The 14,463-nt window shown below is 42.0% G+C and overlaps 1 protein-coding gene across 2 annotated transcripts in view; it reads left to right on the forward strand.

Annotated features, from left to right (window-relative positions):
- The first annotated feature begins 293 nt into the window (after window positions 1-293).
- LOC124596177 (proline-rich protein 2-like) overlaps window positions 294-14,463 on the forward strand; it is a 40,427-nt gene continuing 26,257 nt past the window's right edge. The window contains exons 1-2 of one of the 2 annotated variants that reach the window (XM_047135215.1): window positions 294-445; window positions 7,260-7,715. In XM_047135215.1, coding sequence (XP_046991171.1) covers window positions 407-445; window positions 7,260-7,580 — 360 coding nt within the window. In that variant the 5' untranslated portion in view covers window positions 294-406 and the 3' untranslated portion in view covers window positions 7,581-7,715. Of the gene's footprint in view, window positions 446-7,259; window positions 7,716-14,463 lie in introns of those variants that run through there. The other variant, XM_047135217.1, reaches the window with a different exon arrangement.

Genomic DNA, 14,463 nt, shown 5'->3' on the forward strand with positions numbered 1-14,463 from the left:
ATAATCTCCAAAGTAACACACTGGACTTAGTTTGAGCTTTGAGAATCAGCAGGTAGATGAAGGAGTGTGCGGCTTAAGACGACTACTCTCTTGTTGAGTCAAGACACAAAAAGTTTCATGTACGAGTACTCCCGACATAACTTATTGGTTAATTTTTTCTTTGAGGCAGACATCATGGAACAAGCGGGTGTCGATGAAAAACTGAGCGACAATAAGATATGCAGTTGGTCGCAGCTGTGCTCTGTGACCTTGTGATACAACCGGATCCTCCACTGTCGCATTTGGACTGCAGTCCCTGCTCGGTCCCTTTGTTAAAGAGTCACGGAATTACGAGTACTCCACATCACGCAGTGGCGAGCCTTATAAAAGCTCTGCAGCCCGCGCTCACCTCAGCACTTCCATCACCATGAGGGCGACAGTGGCAGCTCTTCTCCTCTGTCTTGTGGCGAGTAGTGTGGGCTGAGGCTTTATAGAAATTTGTGCTCTACGTATCTTTATTGGTACTTACTTTTACACCCACTTAAAACACTGAATGCTCCAAATGTACCACAATTTTCTGCCTGTAACATGCTAATCTCGAATCTAAGGGTCGGAAAGTGTTTACAACTTCGTCGGTTCTGTAGGCGACTTCATATTAGTTCCACACGTACAAATAAAAAGAGTTGTGAGATTGTATCAAATTCATCAACTTCGTGTGAATCGTTAATGAACTATACACGCATAATATCAGTAAATAATCTGCATCCTCCTTCTTACTGGATCAATATTTGCGAGAGTAACAGCTGAAATCCGCGTCTGAGCATCCACGCGTTATTACTGGCAGAGTTCAAAAATCGTAAGACAACAGTCCAAAAAGTTTCGAGAATATATTAGTACAATGTACAGAAAAATTAATATGGTGGTTTTAATGCTTAAGGTATCCTACGTACCCCTCCCCCACTTGATTAGAAGACACAGAACATTCACACACCCACGAGTAACTGTCAGTGAAATCTGTCTTTGTCATGTTGTTCAACTGGTGTGTCCTATTGGTTTGAAAGTCGGTTATGTCGTCAAAGCGTTAACACTTCACGTGAATTTCTGCACTTAGTCATTCTGCAGTGACTTCGATTTCATAACACCAAATCTCATCACCCGTGATGATTTGTTCGAGGAAAGAATTGTCCACGTGTTTCATTTCAAGGTAGTCACGCCATGTGCCCAGGCATCGTTGCCTTCGTTCAGGAGTCAAGACGAATGGGACAAACCTGTTACACAGTTTCCTTCTCTTCAAGACATTCTGAAGAATGCCTTAAACACTTAGAGATGTTGCTCCATTGCGATTTCTGACACAACCGTGATTACACCGTATGGTCGCACGTCGACTATGTACTTGACACAGCCTACTTACCTGCTTAAACTGACTCGTTGAAGTATGTCTGTGTTTTTTAGTTGTTAAGGTTGCCACTGTAGTTACTGGACTGATTCGCTTATACACCAGAAATAAAATCTGTCTCGGAATTTTCTGGATGGACGGTGAATGTAGAAAAATGCCATCAGATTTTCTTCCTCGTGTCGTGCTGGTACTCCATTTCTAATGCTTCTAATGATCTTGCATCTGCATACCTTCATTTTTATGAATGATTACAGGATATTTGTTATCGTCTGTGTCAATCCTTGTTCTTCACTCATGTTGTGGTAAAAATCCGAGTAGTACAACTCTCATGACACACAGCTAAATATGAGAAGTAAACAAACATAGCGATTAATCACGAAGATAAGAATTGAATTCATCATGAATCAAAACCCTAAAATATTTCTATAGAGTAATAGAACAACAGTATTATTTAGTGTACTAGAAGCTCGTTACCGGGAGTAGTTGGCTTGCTTATTTATTCCATTGTGATGGTAGACAGAAAGGGAAATCAAATCTTATATACTGACGGCGAAAACCGCAACACCAAAAAATCATTAACGTCGAGTAATGAAATTACGGGAATAGATTTGCCGAGGTAACATATTTAAATCATTAAAATTGCAAGATCACAGGTTAACGTAAGTGCGAGATAAGCCACTGCAAATTTGAAATACTGGTACATTAATAACCGGTGTAGCCTCCAGAATGTTGAATTAAAGCATTCAAATGTGAATGCGATCTGTTGTACAGGTACCGGCTGTTAGTTTGCGGTAATGGGTTCCACGCTTGTTGCACTTGGTCGATGAATACAAGAGCACTTAATATTGTTTGTGGATGATCTGCAATATCACGACTCACTGGAGAGCATATTGAGTTACAACAGCGGTACGTGGGTGAGCGTTATCCTGTTGAAAACACGACCTGGATTGCCGTTTATGAACGCCATCACGACAGGTCGAATTATCAGACTGCCGTACAATTTTGCAGTCAGGGTGGGTGGAATAACCGCCGGGGTGGTCCATTTGTCATACGAAATCGAATACACCTCAGACCATAACTCCAGGCGTAGGTCAAGTGTGTCTAGCATGCAGACAGGTTGGTTGCAGGCCTTCATCTGGCATCCTTCTAACCAGGTCTCACCCATCACTGTACCGAGACACAAGCAGCTTTCATCAGAAAACACATCTGGCCTTCACCATGCCCTACAGTGAGCTCTTTCTTGACACTACGGAAATCGCAAATAGCGGTGGCTTGGGATCAGTGGAACGCACGTTACAGGGCGTCTGGCTTGGAGCTGTCCTTGAAGTACCCGATTTGCAACAGTTCGTTGAGTCACTGTGCTTCCAGCTGCTGCCCAAATTGCTGCTGCAGATGCAGTACACCGAACACAATGGTCTTCTGTCTCGGTAGAGCCACGTGGCTCCTGCTGCTGTACGTTCTCGTGACCACCAGCAGCCCTATACAGTGGCTGTCCTTCCAAATCTTTCTACAGTGTCACAGAAGGAAGATCCAGCAACCTGATTTACATTCATATACTGCCGCAAGTAGCGCGACTCTAATGCGACTGGCGCGAAATTTGAACAGGCATCTTCCTTCAGATGCAGTACCAACTTTCGTTTATGTGGCACAGCTCCTTCTTGATACTACGAAATCTTTCCGTCAGTGTATATAGAGCCACAATGGCAGGGAGGGGTGATGGAGATGAAGAGTGAGCACAAGAGGTTCCAGAGAAGGTCAAAAATTCTTCATTGAAGCATCTGCGTAGCACACCAGGTCAGTGGCCTCTGATTTGTGCTAGGCTGCGTGCCTGCATGCCCCACAATGCTGCCGCAAATTCTCTACAGTGCGCGGGCGGCCTCGTTGCATAAGCTGGCCCACGGTTTCCAGGCGTGTATCCTCGTCAGTATCTGCTACGGCCCTGTGCGGTGCCTCGGTTGTTTCACAGTGGGAAATGCCCATCGCTTAGAGGCGCCCGTCCTCCGATAGAGGAACCTGGCTGGCATGCATGGGGTGAGGGGGGGGGGGTGACCCGCTGCATCCTGAGCAGGAGACTGCCTAGCTGCTGAGGGATTGTCTGCTGCGCTGTGGCACTAAATCCGGGAGGGACTTAGTGTGTAGATCTGTTGCCCTGCTGTGACCTCAAACTGGTGACTTCTGCTGCAGGTCCATGTGACGACCTGCCACAATCCTGTCATGCAAACCTGAGAATAATTTCGTTGCAAACCGTCTGGTACTTACAGTTGGCAGTGGCATATTTGTTGTGCATATGCTCCAGTACCAGTAACATATCCTAAAACACCACTATCACTACCAATGTCGAAATCTGCCTTTCCACTTGCTGCACGAGCTTGTGCAGTCCTGTTGAGTCCTCGCTACAGTGCATCGGCCTTGTCGAATTATCAGAGTGAGAATGTCCTACGCTAGTCTGCTGGCAATGCTGCTGGAATACACTGTTCTAGTTCACATTAATATTGTCGTATATGGTCAGTATGCTACAGTATGTATGAACCGAATCTTCAGTAAGAAACATCTTTTTCTAGGTGTAATCTACTTATCTCCAATAGACTATCCCTTTGATTTACTGATCATAATAGAGAATGAATGGCACACTAAAGGTCACTGAAGTTAAAAGCAAGATATGTTGAAAAGAGTTGATTGCAGGACATAAAGACTGTTTTACTACATACCCATCCTGTTAAGATTTTCTCTTCAGTTAAATATCCCAGCATCATCCTTATAGGTCTTGTATTATTGCAAAGTTGTGACGGATATAAATTCCATACAAGATAATTGCAATCTCATTTTACTCTGAAAAGCCAAAGAAACTGCTTAACATCGTACAGGGCCGCCGCGATCACGCAGAAGTGTCGCATCACGACAACACGACGTGGCATGGAGCGAGTAATGTCTGAAGTGGTGCTGGAAGGAACTGACACCATTAATGCTTCAGGTCTGTCCATAAATCCGTTAGAATACGAACTGGTAGGTATCTCTTCTGATCCGCACTTTGCATGGCATCCTGATATGCTCAATAACGTTTATGTTCTTAGACTTTGGTGGTCAGCGGAAGTGTTTAAACTCAGAAGAGCGTTCCTGGAGTCACTCTGTAGCAATTCTACGCATGTGGATCGTCGTATTGTTCTGCTGCACTTGACCAAATCTCTTTCGGAATGCACAGTGGACATAAATGGATGCAAGTGATCAGATAGGATGCTTACATAAGTGTCACCAGACGTATCAGGGGTCCCATATCACTCCAGTTGCACACGCCCAACACCATTATAGAGCCTCCACCAGTTTGAACCGTCCCCTGCTGATACGCAGTGTCCATGGTTTCATGAGGTTGACTCTATGCAAGTACACGTTCATAAGCTCGTTACAATATGAAACGAGACTCGTCCGACCATCAACAGTCCAATGTCGATGTTAACGGGCTTAGGCGAGGCGTAAAGCTTTGTGTCGTGCAGTCATCAAGGGTACAAGAGTGAGCGTTCGGCTCCGAAAGCCCATATCAATGATATTTCGTTGAATGGTTCGTACGCTGATATTAGTTGACGGCCCAGCATTGAAATGTTGCAGCAATCTGCGGAAGGACTGCACTTCTACCACTTAGAACTATTCTCTTCAGTCGTCGTTGCTGCCTTTCTTGCAGTATCTTTACCGGCTGCAGCGATGTCGGAGATTAGATGTTTTGCCGGGTTCCTGATATTTACGGTACACTGGTGAAATGGTCGTACTGGATAGTCTCTACTTTATCGCTACCTCGTTGATGCTGTGTCCCATTGCTGGTACGCTATAACACCACTTCCAACTCACCTAGATCTTGCTAACCTGCCGTTGTAGCAGCAGAAACCAATCTGACAACTGCGTCAGACACTTGTTGTCTTGTATAGGCTTTGCCGACCGCAGCGCCGTATTCTACCTGTTTGCACATCCGTGTGTTTGAATATGCAAACCTTTACCAATTTGTTTGGCGCTTCAGAATAAGTAAAAGATGATCTGATGCTAATTCAACTGGAACCCTGTCCAGACATTTGGGGTGTCAATAGAATCTATTGTGGTGTCGAGAATGAGACACGAGCGTCAGTTCCTTTTGATTTTCTTCATACGCCGATATCTTTCGTTACAGATCAAACTCCTAGACGTGAAACAGCACTGAGACTGTCATGAACATTAACGTCCGTTGTTTTGTGCAATTTTTACGAGTTACATCCTTATAGTCGGCGCCACAGTTCAGAATTTCTCCAATTTTCTCCAAGTGCTTCACAGCTATGCTTCACATGTCACTCCTGCTTGCCACCACGGCCACCTTGAGGATTTGACTTCATCAACAGCGTCACCAATCAACTCAATAACCACAGACACTATGGATACGACAACTATTACTTTTATATGTCACATTTACACCCAGAACATAAGAATGCCAGTGGTGTCTTACTCCAACGGTACAATTTCTCCTTTTAATCCATACCTACAAGATAGAAGGAAAAAACTTATATTAACAATTATTAAAGAGGTCAATGACTTAGAAAGGAGCTGAATATCTGTCAACAAAGATTTCTGATCACCTCCCTAATGCCATAAAATAATTGACATACAGCAAAGCAAGTTTTAAAGGTAATTTAACACCATTTCTTCAGAACTGTTCGGTATATTCCATAGACGAATTTTTCTCTAACAACTGGTAGTCTGTAAAAATAATAAAAACACCTAGGTCTTAAGTGTAGTTACATGTGAAGGCCAAAAACTTAACATGCCAACTAATGTTAGAACTATTGTACACATATCTTGCAAGTTATTGTTTGCACATAATTTCAGTAATAAAAAAGAAAAAAAATTTCAAATTTCATCACCGTTTCTCTTCCTTTGAAGCGTCGGAAACTAGTTTGATGCAGGTCCTCCTGCTAGTCTAACCTGAGCAATCCTCTTCGTCTCTGTGTAACTACTGGAAGCTCTAACAATTTGAACCACCTTAATAAAGTGATGCATTGCTCTCCCACTATAATCCCCCCCCAAAACACTTCACACTTCCTTCTATTACCAAACTGACTCCTCAGGATGTGTCCTACTAACTGATCCCTTCTTTTAATAATGATGTGCTATAAATTTCTTGTCTCTGCAGTTGTATTCAGTACCTCCTCAATAGTTATTCAGAGTATCCGTCTAATCCTCATCAAGGTTCTGAAGCAATACTTTTCCAAGCTTCTATTCTCTTCCTGTTTGAAGAACTTATCATCAGTGTTTCATTCTCGTACAGGGCTACGTACCACACAAATACCTTCAGGAAATATGTCCTAACACTGAAGCTCATATTCGAGATCAACAATTTTGTGTGTTTCAGAAACACATGGCTTCACTATTGTCATCCACAATTTATATATTCACAATTTATACCCTCTTTTCTTCGGCGACTGTTATTTTGCTGAGAAAACAACAAAATTACTTTTAGGCCCCTTCATAAGCTAATGCTTTCAACAAATATAAATAATTCATTATCTATTTCTTATATAACTTTTTTTATCACTTGTTCTGGGATATCAAGTATACCATAACAGTAGTTGTTTACTATTTCTTTTCTGGCGAAAAACAAATCATGACATGAAACTACATTAAATTTCCATGAATGCATAGGCCTACATTTCTTTGTGATTCCTTGAAGCAATAGACAATAATTCAGTTTCTGCAATAAAACGGTAAGACTGGTTTCTAATGTACGTCAGGGTAAAGAAACGCATCTGATAATTCAGTCCTAATAGTACAAGTCATAATTTCTGCGATTCATTGTCGTCATTTCAAAACTACATTAATCTTAATATCCCTTCAGAAGGAATACCACTTAATTTCCATCTATATTCCACTACAGGTATCAGCATGCCGCAGCCAAGAGACTCCACCTGGCCCTCCTGGACCAACTGAAGGGCCACAACCAACTGGTCCACCAGGCCCACCAACTGGAGGTCCTGATCCAACTGGTCAACCTACTGGAGGTCCTGAACCAACTGGCCCACCAGGCCCACCAACTGGAGGTCCTGAACCAACTGGAGAGCCCCAGCCAACTGGAGGGCCCCAACCAACTGGTGGGCCTGAACCAACTGGAGGCCCTCAGCCAACTGGCGAACCTCAGCCTACTGGAGGACCTCAACCTACAGCACCGCCTAGCCGTATTTGGCGTGGTGTTTTCTAGTGATGCAAGATTAGTGCACCAGGAAACATTAAAGGATTTCAACTCTTTCTAGTTGATGTTAGCCAAATTAATTGATGGAAGTGTTCTTACGATACGTAAAAGTTAATTCTGATTAAACCATCAAAGAAAAGGCTCCATTATTGTTTTATTTACTGTATACTGTAAAATCAGCCAGTTCTCCAAAGACATGATACCAATATACAGAAATCATTACCTCATCAAATCCTTCACCACAACACTAGCAGTTCCAAAAGATGCTGTGCATGGCCGATGGAGTCCGTATTACCGACTATGTGAGCTTCATGAATTGATTCGTTTCTGGCGAAAAACAAATAATGTCGTGAAACTATATCAAATTTGCATCAATGCATGCCATTCTTTATGATTCCTTGAAGCAATCGACAATAATGGTTGATCATGTTCACTCATTCATTTTCTGTAATAAAACAGTAAGACTGATTTCTAATGTGTGTCAGGGTAAAAAAACTAATTGGTCTTTCAACGATATTCAGCCTTTGATGTTCTGTGATGCACCTTGTGATCTGAGGAGATTTCTTTGAAACCTATTTGCCCATCATTCGCTTACAAATTTTTTACCATGTCCGCCCCAATAGCTCAATGGTCTGCTCGTTGGATTGCCACGCATTGGGGCCCGGGTACGATTCCAGGCTGCTGGGTGTTGTGCTGTCCTCATCATCATTTCATCCCCAATGTCAACGTGGAAGTCACCCAACCTTGCGACGCACTCACTAAGACTTGCACTTGGCGACCGAACTTCCCGTCTGGGACCTCCCAGCCACTGACACCACACGACCATTTTTTCCATTTTTTACCATTCTTTATGTATGTGAACTAGTACACATATATAATTAGTTGGATAGTGTGATTCTTAAATTTCAAGGGCCTACTAGTATAATAAGTTGCCTTGTAACAAAAATATTTATCTGGGATCCGGAATGTATGTTTTCTAGATCCTAGCATATCTTCCGAAAAGAATATTAAGCGGAACTCAGCGTAACGAAGGAAGCAGCAATAATAGAAGGGATAGGAATGTAGCTGTTTTAGATTGCTTGTAGATGGTGCTGCCATTTAGAGGGAACCTGTCGGTAGTGAGAACTTTAGCTGCATTCATCAAGATACGACTATTTATCAACATAAGTAGATGAATGTCCTCAGTATTGTTTGAGGATAACTTCATCAATAAAAATAGAAGTCACTAAACTTAATCACACTGACCTGACCATTCCGTTTTATTTGAAGCACAATGGCTACATGAATGTTACGACATTAAAGGTAAAAAATTAAAAAGGAAACATAACATAGTGTGAGTCATAAAGGACATAATGAGCAGATGCATCTTTATTACAGCGAAAATATTCTTGAAGTCTCTCTATGCAATACGCAGCTCTGAGTAATACATGGCTATCCATATAAAATTGGGTGGACTGAAAATTTTTCAAAGGCTAAAGCAGAACTGTGTAATTTGTGATCAATCTTCAGTAGGAAATTCTTCAAGCTGAAAGTTTCAAATTACCGAAGGTTGGCCCTCCAAAAATTTCCGATCGAGTCTTTCATGATGAATATAAGAATGTGCTGCTGTTAATTTCTATGTAGGGGAAAGATACTAGCAGTAAACACTACATCTACATATACATCTACACGGTTACTCTGCATTTCACACTTAAGTCCCTGGCAGAGGGTTCATCGAACCATTTTCATACTACTTCTCTACCATTCCACTCTCGAATGGCGCGTGGGAAAAAGGAACACCTAATCGTCCCGTTCGAGCTCAGATTTCTCTTATTTTATTATGATGATCGTTTCTCTCTACGTAGGTGGCTGTCAACAAAATATTTTCGCATTCTGAAGAGAAAGTTGGTGACGGAAATTTCGTAAACAGATCTCGCCCCAAAGAAGACCACCTTTGTTTCAGTGACTGCCACCTCAACTCGTGTATCATTTCAGTGACACTCACATCCCTATTGAGCGATTACACGAAACAAGCTGCCCTTCTTTGCAGATTTTGGATGTTCTCCGTCAATCCTACCTGGTAAGGAATCCACGCCGCTCAGCAATATTCCAGCAGAGGACGGACAAGTTTAATCTGGGTTGTCTATTTAGTGGGTTTGTCCCATCTTCTAAATGTTCTGCCAACAAACCGCAGTCTTTGTTTCGCCTTCCCCACAATATTATCTATGTGGTCTTTCCAATTTAAGTTGCTCGTAATTGTTATTCCTAGGTATTTAGTCGAATTGGCAGCCCTTAGATATATGCGATTTATCGTACACCCAAAATTTATTGGACTTCTCTTAGTACCCATGTGGATGATCTCGCGCTTTTCTTTGTTAGTGACAATTACAACTTTTCGCACCATACAGAAATTCTCTCTAGATCATTTTGTAATTGGAATTGACCGTCTGCTAATTATACTAGACGGTAAATTACAGCGTCATCTGGAAACTATCTAAGGAGGCTGCTCAGATTATCACCTAGATCATACACTACTGGCCATTACGATTGCTACACCAAGAAGAAATGCAGATGATAAACGTGTATTCATTGTAAATTATACTAGAATTGACATGTAATTACATTTTCACGCAATTTGGGTGCATAGATCCTGAGAAATCAGTACCCAGAACAACCACCTCTGGCCGTAATAACGTCGTTGATACGCCTGGGCATTGAGTCAAACAGACCTTGGACGGCTTGTACAGGTACTGCTCCCATGCAGCTTCAACACGATACCACAGTTCATCAAGAGTAGTGACTGGCGTATTGTGACGAGCCAGTTGCTCGGCCATCATTCACCGGACGTTTTCATTTGGTGAGAGATCTGGTGAATGTGCTAGGCAGGGCAGCAGTCTAACATTTTCTTGATCCAGAAAGGCCCGTACAGGACCTGCAACATGCGGTCGTGCATTACCCTGCTGAAATGTAGGGTTTCACAGGGATCGAATGAAGGGTAGAGCCACGGGTCGTAACACATCTGAAATGTAACGTTCACTGCTCAAAGAGCCTTCAATGCGAACAAGAAGTGACTGAGACGTGTAACCAATCGCACCCCATACCATCACGCTGGGTGATACGCCAGTATGGCAGTGACGAATATAAGCTTCCAATGTGCATTCACCGCGATGTCGCCAAACACTGATGCGACGATCATGATGCTGTAAATAGAACCTGGATTCATCCGAGAAAATGACTTTTTGCCATTCGTGCACCCAGGTTCGTCATTGAGTACACCATCTCAGGCGCTCCTGTCTGTGATGCAGTATCAAAGGTAACCGCAGCCATGGTCTCCGAGCTGATAGTCCATGCTGCTGCAAATGTCGTCGAGCTATTCGTGCAGATAGTTGCTGTCTTGCAAACGTCCACATCTGTTGACTCAGGGATCGAGATGTGGCTGCACGATCCGTTACAGCGATGCGTATAAGATGCCTGTCATCTCGACTGCTAGTAATAGAAGGCCGTTGGGATCCAGCATGGCGTTCCGTATTAGCCTCCTGAACCCACCGATTTCATATTCTGCTAACAGGCCTTGGATTTCGATCAACGCGAGCAGCAATGTCGCAATAAGACAAACCGCAATCGTGATAGGCTGCAATCCGACCTGTATCAAAGTCGGAAACGTGATGGGTCGCATTTCTCCTCTTTACACGAGGCATCACAACAACGTTTCAGCAGGAAACGCTGGTGAACTGCTGTTTGTGTATAAAAGTCGGTTGGAAACTTTCGTCAAATAAGCAGGTTGTAGGTGCCGCCACCGGCGACAACCTTGTGTGAATGCTCTGAAAAGCTTATCATTTGCGTATCACAGCATCTTCTTCCTGTCGGTTAAATTTCGCATCTGTAGCACGTCATCTTCGTGATGTAGCAATTTTAATGGCCAGTAGTGTATACCGGGTGATAAAAAAGTCAGTATAAATTTGAAAACTTAATAAACCACGGAATAATGTAGATAGAGAGGTAAAAATTGACACACATGCCTGGAATGACATGGGGTTTTATTAGAAGAAAAAAAAAAAAAGTTCACAAAATGTCCCACAGATGGCGCTGGACAGCAAAACGTCAGTGACTGCGCATGATAATCGTGTATAAAAGGAGCTGTAATGTTACAGAATCGCATCATCCCCAGCCTGGCTGATAAACACCTGCTGGAACGTACGATGTTTATGCAGGATGGCGCTCCACCCCATATTGCTAGACGCGTGAAAGATTTCTTGCGCGCGTCGTTCGGTGATGATCGCGTGCTCAGCCGCCGCTTTCGTCATGTTTGGCCTCCCAGGTCCCCAGACCTCACTCCGTGCGATTATTGGCTTTGGGTTACCTGTAGTCGCAAGTGTATCGTGATCGACCGACATCTCTAGGGATGCTGAAAGACAACATCCGACGCCAATGCCTCACCATAACTCCGGACATCCTTTACAGTGCTGTTCACAACATTATTCCTCGACTACAGCTATTGTTGACGAATGATGGTGGACATATTGAGCATTTCCTGTAAAGAACATCATGTTTGCTTTGTCTTACTTTGTTATGCTAATTATTGCTATTCTGATCAGATGAAGCGCCATCTGTCGGACAGTTTTTGAACTTTTTTTTTGTTCTAATAAAACCCCATGTCATACCAAGCATGTGTGTCAATTTGTACCTCTCTATCTACATTATTCCGTGATTTATTCAGTTTTCAAATTTATACTGACTTTTTGATCACCCGGTATATAAATCAGGAACAGGAGATGGTCTATGACACTACCTGTCGGATCGCCAGATATCACTTATGTTCTACTCGATGTGTTACTGTCTATCACTACGAACTGTTTCCTCTCTGAGAGGAAATCACGAATCCAGTCCCACAACCGAGACGATATTCCATATGAACGCCGTTTGATTAATCGTCGCTTGTGAGGAACGGTATCAAAAGCCTTCTGGAAATCGAGGAATATGGAATCGGTCTGAGGTCCTTTGTAGACAGCAGTCATTATATAAGTAGGCTGTTTAGGTTTATATATATATATATATATATATATATATATATATATATATGATGACTTTTGAACATTATTAAGGTAAATACATTGTTTGTTCTCTACCAAAATCTTTCATTTGCTGACTATGCCTATCAGCAGTTAGTGCCTTCAGTAGTTAGAACCTTTTATTCAGCTGGCAGTAGTGGCGCTCACTGTACTGCAGTAGTTCGAGTAACGAAGATTGTTGTGAGGTAAGTGATTCATGAAAGGTATAGGTTATTGTTGTTCACGGCCATTTTTTTGTAGGGATTATTGAAAGTCAGATTGCGTTGCGCTAAAAATATTGTGTGTCAGTTTAGTGTTGATCAGAATAAGTAAAGAGAGAAATGTCAGAGTACGTTCGGTTCTGCTCAGCTGTTTGAAAATCAAATAACGTAAGAGGATTACCAGCACAGTAATTCATTAATTTTTCAAGGGGATGTTTCATATGTCGACCCTTAGCCGAGGATGCCTCACTGGAATCTTCTGATTTTTTTTTCTTGTAGTTTGTGTAATTAGTGTAGCTATTGTTTATTGCTAGTGTGTAATTGTAGAGAGAATCTTCTTTGTTGTTGTAGTTTTTCATTGTTGTACAGTAAAACAGATGTGGCATGCATGTAGATTTGCACCAAGTATTTTGCAGCTGTGTTTGCAGTTAGTTAGATATTATTTTCAGTGCTATTTTAATGTGTTTTCTTATTTTACTCTTCAAATTGTGCTTTTCTGTGTTACTGTGTGAAATAATGTGACAATTATGGAGTGTGAAAAACCTAATACTAGGCACCACGGTAAACTGTGAAATGACACCGAGCGTAGCTTATCAGCACCACTGATAATGAATTAACAGACATTCAGCGTAGTAGTTTGGTAATTGTGCATAGGGAATTGGACCAGGCGGCAAATAATGTTGTAAACAATGAAACAATTAGTGAACAGGGAAGTGTTGTCGATCGATCGGTCGGCAACAGCTCGCCTCAGGAATCCAAATTGACAGGATACAATCTTGCAAATACTGTAGATTCAGGTTTTGCGTCCTCACCGTTTTCTCAAATAAGTCAAGACACATTTTCTGCTTTTCAAAATGCACTGCCGAATAGTACTGAGGAACGAACATGTTTCAGACACCAGTGCATTGTTATTACAATTAATGCAACAAATGGGACAAAAGCATCAAAAGTTAGACGCAATGGAATAACACCAGAGACAAACACAGCAACAAATGGAACGAAATCAGAAACAAATTAAAGAAACACTTCAACAAACACATAAAGATTTAACTACTGAGCTACATAGCATCGAATCGGAACGTCAAAAAGTCTGTAATGACGTAAAAACACAAATTTGTGAGCATTTTCAACCTGTTTTTTCGCTGCATGAAAATGCATTACAGAATCACGAAGCAGTAATAAAAGAACTGCAAACTATTGTTCATAAAAATCACGTGACCTCGCGGCTAAAATCGAGTCAGTTGCATCTACCGATTCGGTTACGAAACATGCAAAAACTCAGGAAAACTTAAAGGACACAGTAGATACTCTGAAAATTTGTTCAGGAAGGCACATGGAGGTAATTAGTTCATCATCGAAGGAAGTAGTGGATCTTTCAAATCAGCTAAATAATTTATCTACGAAGGTAGATGACAATCTGAATGACACAAGGCCGGTAGTCTTTAATGGCACAGAGGATTACGAACAAATTAGGAAATTCAAACAAAATCAGAATCAAATTAATACGCAACACAAAAGAGAAATCCGGGCAGTACAAGATCAGTTGTCACAAGTAATACGAGAATTGCGTATTTCAGAGAAGACTCGCGCTCCAACACGGGAAGAGGGTCTTAGAAATACGGAAAAGCCACAAAATAGAAACAA

The sequence above is a fragment of the Schistocerca americana genome, chromosome 2 (genome assembly GCF_021461395.2).
Source record: "Schistocerca americana isolate TAMUIC-IGC-003095 chromosome 2, iqSchAmer2.1, whole genome shotgun sequence".
Taxonomy (NCBI): domain Eukaryota; kingdom Metazoa; phylum Arthropoda; class Insecta; order Orthoptera; family Acrididae; genus Schistocerca; species Schistocerca americana.